The sequence below is a fragment of the Anser anser genome (genome assembly GCF_964211835.1).
Source record: "Anser anser genome assembly, chromosome: 15".
Lineage (NCBI taxonomy): Eukaryota > Metazoa > Chordata > Aves > Anseriformes > Anatidae > Anser > Anser anser.
The window spans coordinates 5,207,928-5,230,801 of record NC_139736.1 but is presented as its reverse complement, the minus strand read 5'-3'; the positions used below and the strand labels follow the sequence as shown (position 1 = coordinate 5,230,801).

At 43.5% G+C, this 22,874-nt stretch overlaps 3 protein-coding genes across 10 annotated transcripts in view; 1 reads left to right on the top strand and 2 right to left on the bottom strand.

Annotated features, from left to right (window-relative positions):
• The window catches only part of MAD1L1 (mitotic arrest deficient 1 like 1), a 353,458-nt gene extending 338,346 nt beyond the window's left edge, over nt 1-15,112 (bottom strand). For 4 of the 5 annotated variants that reach the window (XM_083800613.1, XM_083800616.1, XM_083800615.1 and 1 more), the window contains exons 1-9: nt 14,190-15,112; nt 12,709-12,862; nt 12,090-12,230; nt 10,185-10,364; nt 8,814-8,938; nt 8,076-8,157; nt 6,735-6,865; nt 5,373-5,487; nt 4,417-4,478 (exon numbers count right to left, since the gene is read on the bottom strand). In XM_083800613.1, coding sequence (XP_083656739.1) covers nt 4,417-4,478; nt 5,373-5,487; nt 6,735-6,865; nt 8,076-8,157; nt 8,814-8,938; nt 10,185-10,364; nt 12,090-12,230; nt 12,709-12,858 — 986 coding nt within the window. In that variant the 5' untranslated portion in view covers nt 12,859-12,862; nt 14,190-15,112. Of the gene's footprint in view, nt 1-4,416; nt 4,479-5,372; nt 5,488-6,734; nt 6,866-8,075; nt 8,158-8,813; nt 8,939-10,184; nt 10,365-12,089; nt 12,231-12,708; nt 12,863-13,381; nt 13,968-14,189 lie in introns of those variants that run through there. The other variant, XM_083800614.1, reaches the window with a different exon arrangement.
• A 152-nt stretch (nt 15,113-15,264) lies between these two features.
• On the bottom strand, nt 15,265-17,961 carry MRM2 (mitochondrial rRNA methyltransferase 2). Its single transcript, XM_083800631.1, has 3 exons — nt 17,819-17,961; nt 16,728-17,017; nt 15,265-16,043 (listed from the first exon to the last, which is right to left on the bottom strand). Exons 1-3 carry the CDS (start codon nt 17,836-17,838, stop codon nt 15,619-15,621), a joined length of 735 nt encoding a protein of 244 aa, XP_083656757.1. The 5' UTR covers nt 17,839-17,961; the 3' UTR covers nt 15,265-15,618.
• Nucleotides 17,962-18,105: 144 nt separating this feature from the next.
• On the top strand, nt 18,106-22,582 carry NUDT1 (nudix hydrolase 1). Of its 4 annotated transcripts, none has more exons than XM_083800635.1 (4): nt 18,106-18,238; nt 18,679-18,835; nt 21,719-21,864; nt 22,070-22,582. In XM_083800635.1, the coding sequence occupies exons 2-4, from the start codon at nt 18,684-18,686 to the stop codon at nt 22,240-22,242; spliced, it is 471 nt and encodes a 156-aa protein (XP_083656761.1). In that variant the 5' UTR covers nt 18,106-18,238; nt 18,679-18,683; the 3' UTR covers nt 22,243-22,582. The 4 variants fall into 4 exon arrangements, with proteins under 4 accessions (XP_083656761.1, XP_083656759.1, XP_083656760.1 ...); XM_083800633.1 differs by having other exon boundaries at nt 18,166-18,238; nt 18,663-18,835; XM_083800634.1 differs by lacking the exon at nt 18,106-18,238 and adding an exon at nt 18,324-18,340.
• Nucleotides 22,583-22,874: the final 292 nt, after the last annotated feature.

The window sequence follows — 22,874 nt, the reverse complement described above, 5'->3', positions numbered from 1 at the left end:
GTAAGCCTCACCCTTAATGTCCGTACTGTATTCCATGCCACCTCCAAAAATGACAGCTGATTTCTCTCTCCCTTGCTGCCCTGTGATAGGCATGGAAAATAAGAAAACAATTCTGAAGAGTAATATGAACAAAACCTTTTGCTTTGTTTTCCACGCACACACTCCCGCCCCCCCAAGCCTGAGCTGACAATACTATTTCCAATAGAAAATGGTGCCTAAAAAAGGGAAAGACCTACCTAAATAGGTCATTATCAATATATTTGATCATCTTCCAATCAGTGATTACAGACTAATATGAAAAGGTATCACTGATATAAATAATTTTGCTGTATATACAAAGATCTTTGAGACCAGGAGATGAAAATGTGAAAAATTCAGGAGTCAATGCTTCCAATTAAACCAATAAAAAAAAAAACATACTTTATTATTTATTCTCTCCAAAAATATACTTAGACTCTGAAAACCCCTCTGAAGCTGCTGCTTGTGGCCCACCTCTGTCAGCCTTCACAATTTTGCTTAATTTCTCAGCAAAACTTCAGCCTTTCAAAACTTGCAATCTGCTGCCACTGTAGATAAGTAACAGACAAATTTAGCATTAATCCCTGTCAGCTGCTACCAATGACTATTTTATCTGACTTAATAAACACCTTGTTTTTAAAACATATCTGATGCAGATCATTTTGCATCATTCAGCAGTGCGGGGTGTGTCTGTTTAGGGATAGCACCATCACCTGGCTAATCCATTAGGGGACAAAGGCAACATCAGCCAAACAGACAAGAGGCAGGAGGAAAAGTGCTTATTTAGATGAAAAGCTCATGGTACAAGAACCCTTGTTTTGTATTTGGGTATCTTCTACAGGCCACAGAAGGGAAAGGAAGTAAGAGCAGCCACAGTGCTGCTCTCAATGATGCTGTTCTAAGCCTTGGGGTGGGGAGAAAAAAAGAAAAAAATTATCAGGCTGTGAACAACTATTAGATCAGATGAAATGAAAAACGTTGTGGTGTAAATATGAAGTTTGAGTTGGTTGGAAAAAACAGTGCCATTAGAAATATGCTCAAATCTTCATATCACGTTAATGCCCTAAGTAGAAAAAACGGGCATGGCAACAATGACTGCACGTATACAGCATTAAGCAGTTTTCAAAAGCTTTGACAGCAACGATGAACAATTTTCACTAGACTAGCTGAGTCTTCTTCATGTGGCCAGTTGTTTGTTCTTTTTTACACCAGGCTGAGCCTGCCAGTCTGAAGCAGAAAGCCAGCTTCCTCCAGCAGCAGGAGAAAGGATGCCATCTCGTGGATGGATCTGTACATTGTCATCAAAATAAACCACCCCCCTTTTCCTCACACACCTAGACAGCCTTCCAGAAATAATTTTCTTTTAAATACATGTTGCAAATGGCAGTCAAGAAACTACCTGGAAAATGTCTAAGCTAGGGGTGCAACTCTGAGAAAAGAATCATGTCTGTCAAGATTTGCCTGGTTCTTTACCAAAGACGATCAACAACTCAATTACAAATACCGAATTTTGTAGAAACACAAAGTGAGAGAGAAGGAGAGAGGCTTGCTTTCTCACCATAACTCTTTCCTAATAACAGACTCCCACAACAGCCACACTCAAAAAGAGTAAGCTCAAACATAAGGACTTTCTATTCACAAAACAAGAATTTCAAAACCTTAGTCTTTCCTTTTACAAATCCTACAATAGGAGTATCAAGAATGACGGATCAGAAGCATACAAAACTTGCTAGCAGCATAACAGTAACAGATACAAAGAAGATTTAGAAGGGCTCCTGCAAGACAAAATGACATCCAAGATAAAAGTTAGAGCCAACTACACTGTAAAGTAGACAGTAAAAAGATCAAGATATCAGGACATAATTATAAACAAAAAGATTATGTGGATTCATAATGTATATACACAGACCCTATATATATATGGCATGTATTATTTTCTGGTCTGCACACCATGCAGCTTACAAGTGTATTATGTAATATTTGTGTACGGCAGGCATAATCTCAAGAGCAAATTCTGGAAAGAACACTACACAACAGCAATGCAAACACATTCATATGCTCTAGAGCTAAAACAGATAAGCGGTCTTTGCCTCCCAAGTTATGAGAGCAAGAGGGAAAACCTAGGAGCTTCCCAGCAGAAGAAACTGAGTATATTCCATTATTGTCTGGCAAGGGAGGGAATCCAGAACTGGCAAACATAAGTAGCCTTTGAGTAAACTGTTAATGAAGTTGCTTTTTCCCAAAAGGTGAAGTATTATAAAACACTTAGCTCTTTCAAAGTTCCCAAAAAGAGACTAGTACTAAAACAGTAGGATTACCACTCCACTCCTCAAAGCTGCATCTTCTTTCCAAGTGCTTTTACATAAAATTAGACTCACAAATCTGATTCTAAGCCAATCTGACAAAAAGCCTGCTGGGACTAGGCAATCAGTGAACAAAAAACATCTAACGGAGACACAAAACAAGCCCCGTGGAAATGCTGGAGGAAATGAAAAAACATCCTCTCCTAAAATGCCACAGGCTGTACATACTTCCCTTCCATTTTCTGTACCAATGAAAAAAGTGATAAGACAACATAGAAAGTCCTAATGCACTCCCTCCCTTCTTCCTTGATTATCTAGTTATTAGTAAACAGCACATCACCCTGGTTCTTTGGAACAACCATCCGACTTCTTCCTATTTTCTTCTGCTGTGAGATGGGCAATTAATTTTTCCTCAAGCTTTCGCCTACAGCATACTCCAGGAACCTGGCTAGGACAGTGATCTCTCATCTTCATATTCCTGACCAAAAACGAACAGAGCTCATGCCATAAGAAGTCTGAGCAACAAAAAAAAAAAAGTGGGGGGAGGTAATCACCCAGTTCTACTCGCTACAATTGCATGCAAAAGATGATTTTTCCCCTCAAGAGCAATTCCCTTTTCTGAATGAGAAGATACCATTAATAGCACTAAACAATATGGCCCAATCAAAAACCTAACACTTTAGAGAGAATATTCTGATTTTAAATGAAGGAGTTATTAGACTTCAACAGGCAGAATCACTTGGTTCCATTTCTCTCCCACTGTGAAATTACCTCATTAAACCTTTAACAGCTTGAGGTAAGTAAAAAGCTTTTACTCCACTGTCTGATGGAACAAGTTTTGTGAAAAGGATTCATACTATTTCTGTCCATTCTCTGCCATTGGAGATTTAGCACAATTCAAACTTCATCTAAATGCATGTATCCTCACCAGAAGCGGGAGAGAATCTCAAGCATGCTACCTACCTGCAGGCCTCTAGAAAAGGTTTCATTATCCCCATTAAGCAGAAAACACTGAGAACCTTAAGGGGGCTTTCCCCTGTTGAACACAAGTGTCTTTTACATGATGGAGTAGCGTGCCCAAACCATAGGTGCGTATCCAAACACTCCTAGTTCCAAATAATCCCAGCAGTCTGCAGATATAAATCAGGCACGTGGAATGAATGTAATAAAGAAACAATTGGTATAATTAGGTTTTGCAGTTCATGCTGCAGCTCAGAGCATGAACCAATATTAAAGGCGGTCTGTGCAAGAATGCTCATATCAAAACATTTCTTAAAGAAACATCTCAACATCTAGCACAATAACGCAAGTATTTATAGAAAATAAAGCAGTGCTGAAATATATGACACACAAAAGCACCATACCTACACAGAGAACCTTCTGCAGCGGAAGAAGAAAGATCAGAAGATTCACCATTTCCAGCCCCTCATTATACCACATACATACCAGAGACCTTTAAAAAAGCTGGTTCAATGTTCTAGATGTCAAAAAGTTGCCTTCGTGTACTGTTACTTAACTAGTTGGTCTTACAGTGCACCAGTTGGTGGCTTGTTTGGTGGGTGGGTTTTTTTTCCCATTTATAAGAAAATGAGTTTGTTCAATTTCTTATTAGATAAAATAAAAAAGCAGTCATTAATTTAGTCAGCTACTTGAAGGAATAAAAGTCACAACATGATCTGGCAGTTTATTTTGATATCCAGAACTCAAAGAAAACACATTTACAATAATTTATCACAAGTAACCTCATTCATTTCTCTGGACGCATCAAACAATTCTCTAAGTTTACTTATTAAGCAAGCAGAATCTCTACCTAAACACAAATGTAGCTACTGTAAGAAATTCAAATAACTCGCAATTAAACACAGTCACAAGAGATACTTGTCAAGCTGACTTGGTGAAAAACCTGTGTTAATTTCCAAAGATACTTCCTAACAGGATGTATCTTACTGCTCTTTTCATATATAGTAAGTACTGGAAGAGCTTCCACGAGGAAGAGACAATAAGAAAGCATGACTACCATACTTCAGGTGTCCCGATGACTAAGAGGAAAGGAAAGTGGTTGAAAAGTTTTACCTCCAATGCTGTGAGCGCATACCTGATGTTCAACCCAGTACTCTGGTCCAGTTTCTCCCAGCTTTTTAATTTTCCCAGAAGTTTCTAAAGTACAGAGGAAAAGAAGTTTGAGACAGATGCATGTTCTAACAGCTCATTTTTTACAGTTTTCTCATAATTCTCCATTCATACTCAATGCTTTCCACGTGTGGATTTCAGTATCTTCTCATCTAGCACATCTGGGCTGTCATTCTCCTGCCCTCACAGTCATTTTCCCGGTCACCGTTGCTCTGTGACACATGGAACCTACGCTTCAGCTCTCTATATTATCCAGCTCTATGAGCTACTACCATTGTGGCAGACTAGACTCTTTGTAGAGGGGAAGAAAGTAAGTTGCAATCTCAACACTGATACTGCAGCAGCTGAGTGCCCATTTCTCTTCCAGTTTCTCCTGTAGCTTCTTGGTTTTCAGTCAGTACCAGATCATATTACCTAAAACCGATCAGACACCCGTACAGTCCTTAAAAATCAGTAAGTTTACATGTTTAGGTTGATCTCTTGACTTACATATGCTTGATACAGGATGGGATGGAGACAAGACAATTATATACACCTGAGACCATATACTGGCCTTTGGCAGCAATGCAAGTGGGTATCAAGGTTCTTCCCACATGCCTGCTCATTAACACCGTGTCTGAGCTTAAAGAAGGGGGGGCGGGAAGGCATTTCCAGCAGAAGACAGCAAGGCCAAAAAAAAGACACTACAATGAGACAGTTCATTTCAGATAACCTCCAGTTCAACAGCAGACTTCCTTTCCCCTTTTTCTCCTTCACCCTCATAGCTTCACTCATGTTGACATTTAAGTTTGGGAATGCCTGGCTCAAACTCACTGCTTACAACACACATCTGAACCAAGACAATACAGGAAGAGCCTAGGAGACAAGGCAGGCAACAAAGGAAACGGCGTTCTGCTCATCCAAACATTCCTAGCTCCTCACCTCATTTTCCAATTCAACAGTCACTAGCTGCGCTTGGACCTTCTCGTAGCGTTCCAGTTTTCTTTGCAGACCTTCTACCTCCTCTTTAAGCAATCCATTGTTTTCTTTCATCTCCCTGTGCCGAAAAGACAGCAATTGAAAAGCCACGCAATTCCATCTGCTCTCACAAACTTGCAGATACACATGCAATTACAATGCAATCATACATATGACATTGCACTGACATTATGACATTCAGCTGACTCACTTCTATAACATTCACTGCAAAGCTGCTGCTACAAAAAAAAGAGGAGCTTTAGTGAACTGGACTTTTTCACTTTAAGCACCATCCTAATTATGTCCAAACAACCTGAAGTTTTGTGTCAGCTTTACTGATTGGCAAAACAGCATGAAGGCTAGCAAGACTCCTAACTCTGATCTTCTTGGAACACAGCAAGCGGTACATGCTCAGGCTTTTTTATACTCTGTGACGACTGAGCCAGTATTGAGACTCCTTGCTTTTACCTTAATAGAGGTGTGCAACTGTGAGATAAACTGTTTATAAAAAATAGACCTCTACACTGTTGATATCATGCTTCTGTGCGCAAAAACAAGGATGAGAAAAGAGTCCATGATAAACAAAAATGATAATGAAACACTAACAAGAACAAACCAAGGGAGATTCCTTAATTTTAGCATAAGAAAAAGCTGGAAAGATCAGACAATCATGTAATTTAGACTTTTTAAAAAAATGTACCTAAAGATGGAAATAAAGTTTCAAAAAAAGTTTTATGTTAATTTCATAGTACATACAAACTTCATTTTTTAAATTAATTACCACTTTAGAAACCCAGAAAGTCTGCTCTACCAGGGGCTATATCAAAGAGTTTAATGAGTTTAAACAAACAACTTTCCAAACATTATGCTTGAACAAGAGGTCTTTAAAATAGTGGTAACAAAACTAAGCAGTAGAAGTTATTACAGAAATGTAAAAAACTCTTCTTTCTACAAGTATTTATTTCCCAAACCTGTATAGAGTTCATCACTATCTTTAAACACTGAATGTTGTTCTAATACATAGATATCACCACCCAAAATGATCAGTGTTTGTTGTGTGAGGCTTTTGCTGTGTTCAGGAAGATTGCCCAGATCTTGTTAAAACCTCTCACCTAGTAACCATCACAACACTGCTCAACTCATTGCAGTATTTACATGAAATAGTTAAACCTCCTTCTAAAATTTCCCGTGTGGAAGTATAGTATCATATGCCACACTGTAAACCATGTAAGCCTAAGAAAGAGATTTCAAAGTGCATATAGTTCAATTGTAAAAGCTACAGAAGGACAGAAGATAACCCTCTCAACAACTGAGCCCTTCTTTCACCTGAAGTAGGCGTTTTCTTCCCGAAGTTGGCGCAATTCACGCTCCATTTTGGGGAAACGGGCCAGTTCTACCTTCATGTTCTTGACAATTACAGCATCATGTTCCTGCTGGGAGAACTTCTGTTCCAGATCCTGGAAAACAGATGACAAGAGGACAGCAACGATTAACTTGGAACCCTTAAGGACTACATCTCCGCTGTGCTTTATAAACTTTAATCAATGACTTGATGAACGAAGTTAGAATAGACCTCAGTTGGTCACCTAATCCAATCCATAGCTCAAAGCAGGGATGACACACACTTGTTACACCTGTAACACCTTGGCTGGCCTCTCCTCTACACCTTTCTGTTAACTCTAAATTCCTAAGGAAAAAGTAATGCTAGTGAAATCAATAAAATGCCCTTCTATTGACAAAGCTAAATCCCTGATTTTCTTGTCTTTTATCCCTCTATCAATTAAGTGTAAAGATGGGCACTTGGATGGTCTTGAAGAACTAGGAATTAAAAGAAACACAAATGTACATTTTATAATTATGGTACACACTTATTTTTTTGGATGGGGAGAAGCAACATTTATTTAGAGCGGTAATATAGTCTGACACCTTGTTTCCCCACCTTTCCTTCCCATGGTTCTGCCTACAGCAGGAAGTCTCCTCTTGCAATCGCAAAAATCAGAAATGAGATTGTCTTTCAGTATAGCTTTGCTTTACAGCAACCACAGGCAATGCCATAATCAGCATCTGTTCAAAGCAAAGTAACTCTCTACATCTGCCTCTCCCAGGAAGAGAGAAAGCAAGTGGAAAAGACACTCCCACCAACCTACATGCTAATTTGAAAGGACATAAAACATCTCTGCACTTACATATAAGTCACTGCATTTTTAAAAGCTTTGCAAGCAATTGCAGTTTATAAGAGAGCTAAGCTCAGCTCCAGAAGAAGGATTTTCTGGAAGCAGAAGCTAACCATAGCTGCTAGGTTCATCCCCCACCACTAAAAAAAAAAAATGGTTTAGAATACTAATGCCCTGGGCTCAAAATCAAACAAACCATTCATCCAGAGTACTGCATAAGGATATGCTCTCTTTAGAGAAAGCATAGGTGTGCTTTTTCCCCAAAAAAATGATACGACAAAGGTGAAAAGTGTCATATTAGGTTTAATTGTAGAGATAGCCTGGTCCAACCAATTGGATTTAGCCAATTTCAGCTCTTGCAGGCCACCAGATCAGATTCTTACATGACAAACTAAGCTTTTATTTCTGCAGCAGGCTTTTTTTTAAACATTGGTTTGTTCTTACATTGAAGAAATTAAAAACTAAAGGTTTATATAGGCCACAATTTCCTTACCTTAATTTTCTGTTCATATTCTGCCAGTAGGGACTGGCTTGCTTGCAACGTCTGGATTTGTTGATTAGCTTCTTGCCATTTTCTATGAGATGTAGACACAAGAGGCATTCAGCACCCAGAAATAAGCCACATGCAGAAGTATCAGTCGCACAAACATTTCCAACCACCACTAACAAAGTATACGGTACTATTATATAATATTGTCTCACACTGTTTCATACTCACACTACCTTCCTCTCATCCAGACAAAAAGACACATTTTTACTGAAAAGATGCATCTTGAAAAATATTTTTAAAATAATAACCAAGCCACGTTCATTCTGAAACCAACAAATATACACTCACAGTAAATAAGAAGGAAAAACAAGGAAAGCAAGGAAAAAACTCATACCTTTCAAGTACCCCTCAACTGAGATTATGGCTTGACATTTTTGTTCTGTTCAGTCTATAAAACTCAGATTAGCCTTTCCCACCCACCTGCCTTCTGTTAACTCTCCAGTATGAACATGAGACATAACTGAGAGATTTTAAGCTTGAGTATTTTCCTCCTCAAGGTACAAATAAATTGCTCCTCAGAGCTAGTTTCAAGCAGCGGTTATAACCTGCACATCCAGATCAAAGAACCCCTTTGAAGAGTGGAAATCAAACACTGTTGAAAGTTTTCTGAGTGACAACATCTGCACAAGACTGAAGTTCTGTTTGCCTTTTTCTCCCTACAGTTATTCAGCCCCTGCTTACTTATGTTGAACATCCAGCTGTTCCATCAGCTCTTGCTTCTGAGAGTCTTGGCTTGTCATCTGCATCTCTTGATTCATTATATTCCTTTGCAGCTCAGATATTTTCCCTTTCAATATAGTGATTGTCTGCATTAGTGGAAAAAAAATAAACAGAAAGTCTATGAGTCTCCAAGCTGGACATTATGAATGGTAATACACAGAAGCCACTAATCCAACTAAAGAGCACAAACTGGTTTTAGACACAATCCCAGATTCTTGCAAAACATTCATATCTCCAAGTTCACCTCAAAACAAAGGCAAGAAAAAAAATAATTTAGTTGCTTTCATCTGTACCCAAATCGTTATTCCCGTTGCCTATTAAGCAGGTGACCTCAAACTTGCATGAGAAATACCAAGCTTTAAAGCTAAAAGATGTTAATACACAACAATACATATTAAATCGAAAAATTATCCCACAAACATTCCAAAGACGTTTTTTCTGGGTTTCAAAATGGAAAACGTCTGGGTTTGCCTCAGCGAAATAACAGAATATTATGTTTTCCTTAGAAATCTGAAGCCGATGCCCTTTAAAATTTAATTCTAAACTCCAAAGAAAAAGTCAGGCAGACATTTGTTTCTAATAGTCATTACTTAGCTCCCTTTAACAGAGAAAAACACGAAAAAAATCTCAAAACCTGACAAATGTAAGGTGCTTTCTAGACAGAGACATGCAGGATTTATCTTGATACTGATAGATACAGAAATAAAAAAAAGACAGAACCGCTTCACACATTTCTTACATGCATTTAGTTTCTCTCACATGCTGTCATTGTCTCTCTGTTTTTATCACTGTAACTGCTATGGTAAACATTATCGATGTGATAAAGCACCTAAACATATTTCCTGTGACACCTAAGCAAGAGGAAGGCTTAAGGACTTAGTGGTTATTGATCCACAGCTGGTATAGAAAAATGAAAACAGAAAGTTACTAACAAACCAGCTGAACTTAACTATAATGACATCTGAAAAGGCTGAGGCTTGAAAAGATGGTCTGTAGATCCAAAATCCAAAAATCCAAAAGAACTGAAATTATTATCCAAGCATTCATTTTACAATGAAACACGTGGGTATGTGTTTGGAAACACCCTGTGCGTAACTTCGGTCTCATCCACCCTGCAGTTCCTCCTACCTCCCTGAACACCTCCCATCTTACCATCTCCTCCATCGTTTCCTGCGTTCGTTGTTCAACGTCCTGTAACCTGGTTTCTAAACCCAGATGCAGCATCTTGCCCTACACTTTCTTTTTTTCAAATCAAAAAGGCCATTTTCAGTTCACAAGAACTGCAAAGTCACCTGAAGCTATGAACAGATTAGCAAACGACTCTGTTCTTACTTCATTAGCTTCAGCTAATTTGCTCTCCTTCTCTTGCAACTTCTTACTCATTGTCTCCATGCTCTTCTTATAGGATTTGTTCATCTCCATTTGCTCTTTCAGTTTATTTTCAGCTTCTGTTTCCCTTTCCTGATACTGCTTTATGCGTGTGAGCAGCTCCTGGTTACGGTCAGCCTCTCGCTTGCAAAGAAAAAAACATAAAAAGAGACATAAGAAGAAAGTAGCACAAAGGTGAGGCCCTTTCTGCTTCCCTTGTCTCCATTCCTCATTACTGTGGTCACCACCATGAAGCAACGTTACTCAGACCACAGCTTTTAACACTTCCACTAGCAAGGTCAAAATCTTACCACCAGCAACTCCATGTCAAGGAATTACCCAGGGCAACAGAGCTTGAAAATAGACAGTGTTCTGCAGCCTTTTAGAGGCGTGAATATTAGAACACAGACAGGGCCTCACAGACTCCACTGCACACTCTAAAGCAGATGAAAGATGAAAACATTTGGTAGCCCAATTTAAAACTGACCCACACAGAGCAAGTTTATGTGAAGAATCTCAGAACTCAATAGTTGGGTTAATAGGACAAACTTCCCTCCGCAACTTCTGGAAACTGTATGAGGCTATTTAACAGAAAACAGGTTTCAACGCATAGTATTACCAATGAATACAACCAATATTTTTGCACTGACAACCTTTCATATAGCTTTTCAGTTTAGTCCTACCACAAATGGATTACCACTTATTGAAAAATGTGTAGTAAATTGCTTTGCTAATCAAAGCAAATCAAGACACATATTTACGTAGTAAGCAAGGATTATGCAAAGCAACGTGAGGTTCCTAAAACCTTTATCCACATGACTCAAAAAAACACAGAATCTGAGCAGGGTAATTATCACAGTGGTGGATTAGTGCTGCTCCCTTTTTCGTACGAGTATTGCAAGGGTTTCAGTGACTGACTCAGCTAGACTCCAGTTTGAACTCTTCATGGCTTAATCCTAAATCACCCGACTTCAGACAAGAATGAGAACTTTAGTCACTGACCTGCTATTTCACAGTTACACACTAAACCTGTCACCCAACACCCTTTTAAATTATTAAAAAAAAGTTGTGGTTTTTTTTTTTTTAAGTTTTCTTTTTAATTAATCAGCTGCATGTAAGGCCTTTACGATCCTACAGAACCCACCACTCTACTGCTTATTTCAGTGACAGAGTTGAGCAAATATAAAACCAGAAACCAAGGAGAGCTTTTAGTCCCTGAGCGAGGCTCACAGATCAATGCAAGCTCTCTTGTGTGACAGTGCATGGTTGGCATTGCTGTCATTCCAGTTAATTACAGCCACACAATCTAAATGCTTGCAATTGTGCCAGCAGAGGTTTAAATTCATCTGGGAGAAAAATGCTTAAATACTTCTGGGAGAAACAAGTAACAAATCCCGTTTGTTACTGCTACCCACGACAACTTCAATGCTAAGTTAACAGAACCTAGCGATGAGATCATCAGACAGCTCAAGGATCAAACAAGGTCTGACGTTCACGCTGGCCTTGATTACTTTAGCAAGTAGTGCAATGCGCTGCAAAGAGGTCTGTAGAGCAAAGAAAGCAGTTGGTGCTAGGAACTTGATACCAACACCATATTCTTTGCAGGAGCGTTTACCACAGATTAGCTCAACTCTTGCTCTGAAGACTGAGTGTACATTAGCAGCTGGGGTGCACTGTGCTTGCTCCTGGACTGGATCTTTCACTTTAGTTTCCTCCAAAAAGAGTGTAGTATGCATACTGTGAGACACAGCACTGCAAACCAAAGCACAGCACGTGAGAACAGAAGCACGTCCCTGATCTGAACTGAAACACCAACACAGATGCACTACGTATGCTCTGACTCAGGCCTGTGTCATCTGCCGTACTTACCTCATAGTTTCTGGCATTGGTATTAGCTGCTTTCTCCAGCTCAATGCGAGCTCGTTTGTGGCTAAGCTCCATCTGCATCTTCTCTCGTTCCACCTGCAGGAGTTGGGATTTGGAGTGGATCCGCCCAGCTTGTTCTTCCAACTGTCCAGTGCGTACGTGAAGAGGGATAGTACGCATCATTAACAGCACTGCAATAACGTTGTTATCTCCTACCCTATACTATTCAGCTGATAATTGCATTCCGTTTTACAAATTACAAGGAAACTATCACCACACTTGTGGTCCTTGTCTTTTCACACAAATTTTAAGTTGCGATAAGAAAACAAGCTACAATTTAATTTTCCAAACTGGTATGCAGATATAATTGCCAAGGAAAAAAATGAAAGGACTTTTTTTTTTTTACAGGGCAAAAATACGTACAAGTCTGACATTTCAAAGAGAAATTAAAGATTCTAGGATGTTCACAAAAACAAACTTCCGTTCCTGAGCATGCATGAGCAGCAATTTTAGAAGGAATGGTCAAATCTCAATGAAATCAACTCTGATGCTTAAAACCTGAAGGAGTCTACGACGGTACTGAAGCAATACTGCAGGCACCAGCAGACTAAGGACACCTCACCTGCACCCTCTGCTGGTACTGGATCTGCAAGGAGTTTTGAGACGATCCTGGTGAAGCCTGCCCAGACATCCCCTCTATACGCTGTGAAATGAAGTTGTTGAAGGATCTCAGGGTGGAGATGACAGTGGTGTTATCGTCCAAGTTCTCCATGGCTCTGGAAACACACAGAAAGTTGTCAGCAAAAATAAAATAAAATGCATCGCTGCCCTGAAGTAACACTAAATGCAAGATATTCTAATTTACTGGGTACAGAACCCAATCTGCTAGTCACTGCTGGGAGCAACTCGAACCAGAAAACGCTATCCAACCAAGGCTGAAGTTGTAGACCTCCAAGATGAGAAACTGATGCAAGACAGTCTGTTCTGCCCTTAGCGGTATACACAAAAGGGCTTACTTTCGTTTAAATAAGCTTCCTCCTGAATCTCTGCCCGTTAACAACGGCATAAAAGCTGTCTTAAGTTACGCAGAATTTAATTCTCCTTTTATAGTGAAGATAGATTCGGTGATACGAGTTACCATTGCAGGACAAGAAGGTCTGCAGCACAGAACACAAACAGGACTTGTTACCCTTCTTCCAGACATCTTAAGGGCAGGAAGAGAACTAATTCCACAGCAGCGGCAAGCTCCACCGTGTACGTAACCTGATTCTGGTTTCCAAAAAGCACTTTGGTACCTGACTGGCAGCAAGTCTTCCCCATTTCACACATCACTTCCATCAGCAAAACCGTATCTCCTTGTTCTCATACAACTATTTGCAATTCCTCCTTCAGATTCGGAGTAATACTGAAAGACCAAGGATAAATCGAGCACGGAGGCCAAAGATACTGGGGAGGTATCCTCAGGAGGCTTTAAGCGAACCCCTGCAGCCACCACAAGCCCCACACAGCCCAGAAGAAGGTTCAGGGCCCGGGAAGCCGTGCCCAGGGACAGGCTCAAGGCTGATTTTCAGGCTCAGGTGCTCCTGAGAGTAACACAGCGGTTACTCGTTGGGGTCGTATCAGCACCGGGATGTGGTGCAACAAGAGCACACCAGGCACAGATCAACCTAAACCCCAATGAAAACGTTTGTTTGAAGCGGGCACAGCACAGAAACACGAGGCCACTGCCAACAGGTGACCGGCTTCCAGCAGAGCTGCTCTGAAAACACTCAGGAAAAAAAACAACAAGAAAAGCAGCAATAAAACCAGAACTCTCATCCCCTTGCTGCACAACACCTCTTTTATTTCATTCCATTTCATTTCATTTTCATTTCATTTCATATGCACAGCCCAGCGCCCCGCAGCAGGGCGCCCGCGGGCAGGCGGGCAGCTCGGGGGCTGCCCCTCACGGAGCCCTGAGGCGGCCGAGGGGCAGCGGGGCCCCGCCACGCCGCCCCCTCCCCCGCCCCCACAGCGCCGTGACGGGGGGGCCCCGAGCGCGGCCGAACCCGGCCGAGAGCGGCCGAACGCGCGGCCCCCCCCCCCCCGCACCCCCCCACTCACCGCCGCCTGCCCCGCTTGGATCTCCCTCCTCGCCCCGCCGCCGCGATCTCGCGGGAACTCGCCGCCAGCTCTCGCGACGCCAGCGGCCCGCGCCGCCGTACTGACGGGACGAGGCGCGCAGCGCCGCCCCGCTCCCCGGGCGCTACCGTAAGGCCGGCCGCGGCGGCCCGAAAAGGAGGCCCTGAACGCGGATTTCCAGGAGCTTTCCCCAGCCGCACACCCCTACGGTTTTTATTTCCTCCCCAGGCACGCAAAGCGGCAGCCAGCTGCCCTGCTGGGTCTGCCTGGCCAACGCTTTCACGCGTCTGGCTCGGTACGGAGACAGAGACAGAACGGAAGGTTTTGGGGTAGTTAACGTTTGATTAACGTTACTTGTTAGTACCTATTAACATTGTTAACGTAACTGTAAGCCGTTCAAACCGGTCTGTTTATAACGAGAAAGATCTGGAAGCCTAAAACCAGACAGTGCTACTATCCCCTCATAACCCATGCCGTGGCCAGCGGATAAAAGCACTATTTAATTAAAAAGTTGTCAGTGCCAGGTAGACAATGGCTAAGTTTATGTTTGCAAACAGAATTGAGCAATTCAAGCACAACCCTATCAATAATTCTGCCTGTCTGGGATTCGAGAAAATCTTGTCGCTTTACCTAATAAACACCGTTGGTCAGCTATAAAACGCTACTGAAAACATAGGTGGAAATTATCTCCTCGGTTTTGATGACCCTGCCCTGCTGTCGTTTACTGGATTTACGAGCGCAATGAAGTAGCAATTTCTAAATATAACCCGTGTCTTCAGCAAACGCAGCAAAGCCACCCGGCTGAGTAGTCCAGAGCCACACGCTGGGAATGTCTGCATTACGGATCGTACGTGACGACGCAGTCTGACATGCACAAGAATGCTGCCTATTACTGCATGTGCTAATAAATTGCATCAGCTTTTAAGAAATATGAAGAGGAAATAAATTGACTCAACCCCCCCTTGCCATTCCCTCTCCTCCTGACAACCACGTTTATGGTTAGTCTCCAATACGACAGCATTAGTAATGCAATGATTTTCAAGCACACATCAAGAACTTGTATAATCAGTGTTTTATTTTCATTTCCATTGTTCCAGCCCCAGAGGTTGCCTTTCAGATTGTTCCTCTCCGTTGCCAACCCTTTTCTCCGCAGGTGAGAAGCAAGATCGGACGTCTCTGCATGTGTAATTAGAGGATAAGTTCAGTGAGGCACCTCCCTGGTTTTCTTTCTCTATTTGAAAAGCATGATGTACTTCATGAGGATTGTGGCAGATTTTCCCAGGTTGTTCTCAACAATGCAACAGCTCAAGCTGGGGGTCTTAATGCTAGGATTTTTCTTTCAACACCATGCCAAATTCAGATTTCCAATCAGTGTCTGATCACCTGTTTGATAATCTGCATTTCTCAGCTTTCATTTCCCTTTGTACAGTCTTGCCAAGAAGTAAGATTCAGAAGAGTCCTTCCGGCTGGCCTGAGGCTTTAAAGTTCTCACCTCCTGGAACTGCTCCTTCAGCCTGTTTTGAAGAACTCGGGACTCGTGTCCATCCCAAAACTTACACAGCACTGTTCCTTTAGGCTTTAAAATACTTTGTGCCAGATTGACAAGGCCTAAACATAAACTGATCAACTTCTGATGGTCCAGGTCTTTAATGCCTGTTGCATTAGGTGCCATGTCGCTCAAGATAACGTCCACCTTCCCCGCAGGAAGCAGGCTCTGGATTGCCCTGAGCGTGCTTGGGTCTGTAATGTCAGCCTCTGGCAGGAAGACAGCTCCTTCCAGTGGGGAAATCCGCATGAGGTCAACTCCAAGGACGAAGCCAGTGGGGGCAGCAGGATCTAGATGACAAGAACGAATGACACGCTAAATCCTTATTAAAATGGTTGAAAACAACTTTCAGATACATGAGCTCCACGATATTTGATAAACAAAAACTTAATTCCTGCCACGAATGGTCTTCCTGTCCTTCCACAACCAGCTGGCTGCATGCATCGTGATGAATGGTCTGCTATCAGCTAATCCATTTATAACTTTAAACCCGAGTTATTCTGGATAAGCAAGGGATACTTTATTGTTCTTTTCTGACTATTTTTTTCCAAAGATGTCAGTCTAAATCCTGGACAATACTACAGATGATAATACTTTGCCTTATTTATGGCTTAAAACATGCAAACCTTATGTTGCTACCATTTTTCAAGAAGGAAAATAAAAATTCAGAAAAGCCACATTACCTGCCGGAAGCCACGAGAATTTCAGAACTGGATGAGGGCTCTTCTCCCCAACACAGTTAACGAGAAGACTTAGTTACATCTATAGCACCTCATGGTAAATTCTTACTTCACAAATATGATTTCTGCAGACCACACGAAGATTTACTGTTCTTTACCATGACATAGGTATACACCTTCACACTTCTATCCGCGACTCTGGTGTTTGCCCACTCCACCACCTCGCAGTTGAGTTTCCGCACACACTCCAAGACAAGTATAACCACAACTTGACTGGCAAAAACATGCACCTACCAGTACCTAAGGCGTTGACCCTCTCTACAGCAACCTGACTCCAAGCACCTGGTGCTGCCCCACAGTCTAGAACAAAGAGTCCTGGTCGGAGAATACGGAACTTGTCATCGATCTCCAGTAACTTGAAGGCACTCCGGCAACGGTAATTCTGCTGTTTCGTTGCTTTGACAAAGGGATCCTTCAAATGCCGCTCCAGCCACCAGTTCTCTGTTGCAGTTTTCTTCTTTAGGAACCCCACTGTGGTGTGCAGACATCTGCACTGCAGAGGAAGGCTCGCCAAATGCCGACAGCTGCCAAAAAAGAAAGGTGACAATCAATTAGTGCGTAGTTACTAGAGACTTCTGAAACACGTACTCATTAGTTCTTATACTGACTACAGTTCCTCCTATTCATCACCAAGCTCACTAAAAGCCTCAACATTTCGGAGATTCTTGGCATCTTCAGTTACCTGGTCCAATTGCAATCAGAAGAGCCACAGTTTGGATCAAGACCTCACTGGTTCTCTCTGAACAAAGAGGAAAAAGGGGATCCCATTCCTAAGGAGCGCTTCAATTCTGCTCAGGCATTTGTGTCCAAGACCTGTGGACACCCGATGCTGTGAACAAGTTCATCGGCTGTCCCATGGGGTCGGCAACCTCCATGCGAGCAGGGGCCTTTGTGGGAGCCGGGGTACGTCCTCACCAACCAACTCACACACCCCATGAGCCCTGAGGGACATGTCAGAGGAATCAGGGGTGCCTGAGCATCTAAGGGCTCCTTCCCCTTTCCGTGACAGGCTTTTAAAGCCAAGGACCCACCATTTTAAGCTGAAGGGGGGCTGTGAAGGGATCATCGAGTCCACCCCCAAGCACCATGCAAAAATCAGGCCATGTGTCTGAGAGCACTGACCAAACGCTCCTTGAACTCCAGCAGCTCGGTGCGGTGTCTGTGTCCCTGGGCAGCCTGTCCCAGTGCCCGACCACCTCTGGGTGCAGACCCTTCCCCTGACACCCAGCCCGACCCTCCCCTGTCCCAGCTCCACGCCGTTCCCTCGGGCCCCGTCGCTGTCCCCAGAGAGCGGAGCTCAGCTAAGCCGGATCTCAGCACTTCACCTCGCAACGCCCGCACTCATCCCGCACACGCGGCTGGACGCCGGCCGGCCCAGGGCACGTTTCACCTTCACAACCTCCCCTCCTGCATTGCCAGCGACGACGAGCCCAAAACCCCTGACGAAAATTCAAGGCGCCGGGTCAAACCCTGCACCTCCCGGGGCGGAGGAGGGTCGGCACCCCCAAACCGCGGCCGGACCCTCCGCCTCGCCTCACCCACACCGCCCCCGGGGCCCCCCTCGGCGCCGCGCTCCCCTCAGCCGCCCCGCGCCGGGCCCCTCGCCGCGACATGGCGGCCCCCGGGCCTCGGCCCTGCCCGCTCCGGGGCGGCGCCGAGGGCGGTGCTGGAGCCTCAGCGGCGCGGGAAGAGCGGAGCCGAGCCTCTGGCAGTCGGGACATCGCCGTCGGGAGCCGTCCGGAGAGGTCCGGGAGGGGACCTGGGTGCTGGGGGGGGGGAAGCCGGGGGTTTGGGGCAGGGCTGCGCGGAGGGCAGGGACCTGGCGCTGAGGGGGTGGGGACGGAGAGGTGTGGGGACAAAGGGGTTGGGGAGGACGAGATGTGGGAACAAGGAGTTTGGGCAGGGAGAGGTGTGGGGGCGAGCTTTTGGGGAAGTGGAAGGCTTGGGGAGGGGGTGCTTGGGGAAGTGAAAGATTTTGGGGGGGCGATGGGAGGGCAAGGGACCAAAGGTTGATGGGGAGTGCTAGAGAGCGGGTGTTCGGGGCAGCGCGGGGGGCCCAGGGGGTTGGGAAGGGGAACTGGGTGGTGAGGGGCTTCCTGCAGGGTCTGGGCATCGAGTCCTGGCCTCTCCTCTGAGGGGGGCCCATTCTGGGAGCACTCTCCTCAGCAGACCCTGCTTCGCACAGGAGCCATGTGTACGCCCAACCTCTTCACCCTCGTCCTGGTGGTGCAACCATCTCGCATCCTCCTGGGCATGAAGAAACGCGGGTTTGGAGCCGGGCTCTGGAACGGTTTCGGGGGAAAGGTGCAGCCGGGTGAGAGCATCGAGGAGGCTGCTCACAGGTGAGACCCAGCCCTGGGAGAGGGACGCGAGGGTGTTGGGCTGTGAAGGTGCTGGTCTGCTTTTGGTGGGGTTGCTGTGGCTCAGCTGATCCATAATGCCCTTGTCACCAGCCAGGGCAATCGCGAGCCATCTCCGAGCAGAAAATAAAACACTCCACGGGAGATGTACAAAGGAACGGGATGGCTGCCCATTGCCCATCATCTGTAAATCTCTTAACTTCCAATCTGAGTAACTGGAAGTTACTGAGCATCTTTCCTCCCATCCATCCTATGGACCCTACCTAAACTGAGACTTAGTCCGCAAGTAGCAAGCAGAGGCTCTGTTCATAAAGGTGCATAGTTTATTTTTGACTATATAGCAGAATTACAATTTATAGTAGCGTAATGCTTATGTTTTAAAGATGTTATATAGATGCTAAATTCCAGTAGCATTTTTAGTGTCATGTGAAAATGTAGTGACAAAGTATTAGAAATCTAATTTGGAGATGCCTTATGAACAGCATGGTGGAAATTTATTACTTGACTCTATAGAGGCATTTTTAACGCCTAATGCTGAGTTAGGGAATTGAATTCCATCAGTCCTGAGATATGGCACCATTTCTGAAGCTATTAGCAGTGGTTCATTGCAGGACTTCCTTCTGTTTAGTCTTTGTAATGAAGAAGTAGATCACAGTCGAATTGCTGAACTCTTCTAAAAATTATGTTGCACCTTGTTCTTCACATGAATGTCATAGATAAAAAGCCACGCTTTGCCACCTCTTCACTCACCGATGCATGCCCATGCTTACCTTCGCACCTGCAGGAAGTCTGATGTTTGTGTGCTCGACAGATACCAACAGCTTTTGCCTGAAACAGTCTCTTCAGCTGTGCTAGCGCAACTGCTTGGGTTCTGTGGTGAGCTAATCAAGGGGGCAGAAGAGGCCTTTATGCAGATAGGCGCTCAGCAGAGCACTAGGTTAACGTCCCTGATGCTTACATTGTGACTTTTCATAGAATTTGTCATCTCTGAGTGGACGGTGGGAGATCAGCCTTATTACTTAAATCAGATCGTTTGTTTACGTTGCCACCGCGTATGGTGTAAAATGATTTGATGAATTTATCGTTTGACTTCCTACATTAGTTAGAGTTAGAAACTGGAACTTTAACCCGTACAACACGCTATGTGGTAAAAGTGCCAGTAATCTCAGTGCAACGTGCCACAGTACAAACACAGCCTGCCAGCGTGGACTGTGGTACGGTCCAGTCTGCAGCCCTCTCCTCACAACTCGAGTTTACACGACCGATTCCTGTCAAAGTCAGCTGAGGAGGAAGCAGTCCCCAGAGCCAGGCCTGGCTGGGTGCACAGCCCTCATCGCCGGCTGGGAGCTACACAAATGCTGTGCTGCCAGGCACAGGGGGAAGCTTGGGTGCAGCTCAAGTAAAACTTCTTTGTACAGGCTCTGCTCTGTATCACTATTTGAGGTACTAGGCTGCGGTTCCCTATGTGTCTCGGGTTGCCCAGATTGTTAAATATGAAGCTGAAACACGAACATTACATTAATCCTGTAAGAATTCTATACTCCACTGGGTATAGCATGTTCCGAGTACCTGTGCACCCACAGCCCTTCAGTGCCACATCCTGTAAGGGGAACATTTAGCCAGTTCATTATTTCCAGTTTGCTACCTCTAACATTTCCATTTACTATATACGGAGCCAAATAGCTCACAGATAAATCGCTTAGAAAATCACGGTAGTGTTGTGCTTGTTGTTCAATTATCACAGTCCATAAAATGAGGCTTTTAGCTTTCTTGCTGGAAAACCACCTCTATTCTAGGCATGGTTTCCCAGGAAAATCAACTAAAATTAGTTAAGGCATTAGGCTGGAATATAATTTTGATGGATAGAATCCAAGAAGTTAATGCCAAAGGAAGCTGGAGCCTTAAAGATAACTTCCATTATCTTGTAAATTGTTAAGTCACTGCCAAATATACAACTAGATTAATTATTAACCTTGAAGATAGTGTTTCAAAGTATTCCTTATTTTTGTACACTAGAATAACCGTGACTAACATAAAGCTATGCTTTCTTAGAGGCAAGTTTTGTTTTGTTTTTTAAAAGGAAAAGCTCTGAATGTGTAGCATAAACAGAGCAAATAATTTGATGTGCTTCAAGTAGCCACGCATGGTGGTGCACTGAAAACAGCTGTTCAGCAAGTCTCTCAAAGTGCTCTTAGAAGTCTTGCCTCGTAGCTTCTCTCTTATGCTAAGTGTATTTCCAAGGAGCAGAAATGGACATTTTATACAATTGCCTTGTGTTTCTCTATGGCATTTGACTGGGAGATGGTATTCCTGATGTTCTATGCGCAAATAATGTTACATAGCACGCGCGTTAATACTTAGGCTTCATTTTGCCTCAGAAGCAGCTGAGTCTGTAGCCAGTACAGACGTTCTAATATTTCTTACTTGCATCCCCACAGTTCTAAAAGCTTCAGCTTTTAGGCTAAGCTTTCTGCGTGTCTAAACAAAGCCTATTTCACAGTTTTTAAGCCACATCCATCTACAGTCTTAGTACATATGAGTTAGCCCATTTCTAACTAATCTCAGGAAAGATCATCCCATGGCAAGGGGTGTAAATTACACGAATCGTGTTTTGTGAATCTTCCCCCTCTAACACAGACAGCTTTCTACCAGCATCTAGAACGTTGTAGTCACTCAAGCCAGTCTGACACTGCCCCACGCTGGTGCTAGTCTTAATATTGTAGTGTAAGCCGGAACTCTGCTTTGCTACAGGTACAGCTTTCACCTTTAATTCACTGGGGGTGTTTTGAATGTGCATGTAAAGCCAGTAACTGCTTTTTTGTTCTCCTGCTGCTTACTTTCATGTAAAGTCTATTTCACATACAGGGAGCTTCAGGAAGAGAGCGGACTGACTGTGGACACCTTGCAGAAGATGGGCCAGATCACATTTGAATTTGTAGGCAACCCTGACCTCATGGAAGTTCACATTTTCCGGGCAGATCATTTTAATGGAGAGCCAAAAGAAAGTGATGGTAGGTAGCTAGTGGAGGAGAAGCATGTGCATTCTCCTTTGAGACAGTATTGCTCATAAATAAATGCAGAACTATTAATATAGAATTTCCTTCGAGAAGGGAGGCAGCTGGGCTGTAAACAGAAGCTGTTTGTTTGACAGACAGTCAAAACTCCAGGCAGCAAAAAAGCAAGACAGTTTCATCCCAAGTTGTTTTCTCCCACCAGAAATGTGGCCTCAGTGGTTTCAGCTGGATGAGGTGCCATTCAGTCAGATGTGGCCAGATGATAGCTATTGGTTTCCCCTGCTGCTTCAGAAAAAGAAGTTTCACGGCTATTTTAAGTTCCAAGGACAAGACACTATCCTGGAGCACACCCTGAAAGAAGTGGAGGAAATTTAAGAAGAAAACGGAAGCATTCATCACACATGATGCCTACGTTGAGCTAGAACGCCATGAGTACTTACAGGGGTCTCCTTTCTCAGCTCCCCAGCAAAGGAGATTTATCTGCCAGTTCACTGGGAAGTAAAGAAAATAAGGGCATTTCTTAAAGCAGATACAGATGTAACGAGACTTTCCATGTTGTGAAGTCACTGACTGTAGTATGCTTTAGTGGTTACTTGAAGACAACTCTAAAGAACTTGCAGTTAACCCTTGTTTCTAAGGTGGTTAGTGTGTTGGTTATTTCCATCATGGCTGGAAATCTTTTTAAAAAAAAGATTAAAAATGTTTTTCAGTAAAAGAATTTGTTTTCCTATTATGAACATCTGGCTAATTCCTAGACTGTTCAAGGGCCCTTCAGGAATTGGCTTCCTTTCACAGAAACACTAAGTGGACTCCTTCTCAGACTAACAGCAGAATCTGTCAAGTATATTCTCTGTGCCCGTTTCTATATAGTTCCCAATGTAGCATTACTTCCTGGGAGAAGGTGACATTTGATCAGTGCTGTGAAAACCCTTTGAAAAGTTTAGGTAGTGATCCTTTCAGGATTCTGCTGCTGAAGGCAGCATGAGATTATAGGAGTTAAGAAAACA

Excerpts from the sequence above, each read along its gene's own strand:
- MRM2 (XM_083800631.1), bottom strand. The coding sequence starts at position 17,838 with ATGAGTGCGGGCGTTGCGAG. Across the intron at positions 17,018-17,818 it reads ATGAGTGCGGGCGTTGCGAG|CTGTCGGCATTTGGCGAGCC; the intron begins GTGAAGTGCTGA and ends CTTTTTTGGCAG. Across the intron at positions 16,044-16,727 it reads GGTCAACGCCTTAGGTACTG|ATCCTGCTGCCCCCACTGGC; the intron begins GTAGGTGCATGT and ends CTTGTCATCTAG.
- NUDT1 (XM_083800632.1), top strand. The coding sequence starts at position 18,372 with ATGTGGGAACAAGGAGTTTGGGCAGGGAGAG. Across the intron at positions 18,836-21,718 it reads ATCGAGGAGGCTGCTCACAG|GGAGCTTCAGGAAGAGAGCG; the intron begins GTGAGACCCAGC and ends TTTCACATACAG. Across the intron at positions 21,865-22,069 it reads AGAGCCAAAAGAAAGTGATG|AAATGTGGCCTCAGTGGTTT; the intron begins GTAGGTAGCTAG and ends TTCTCCCACCAG.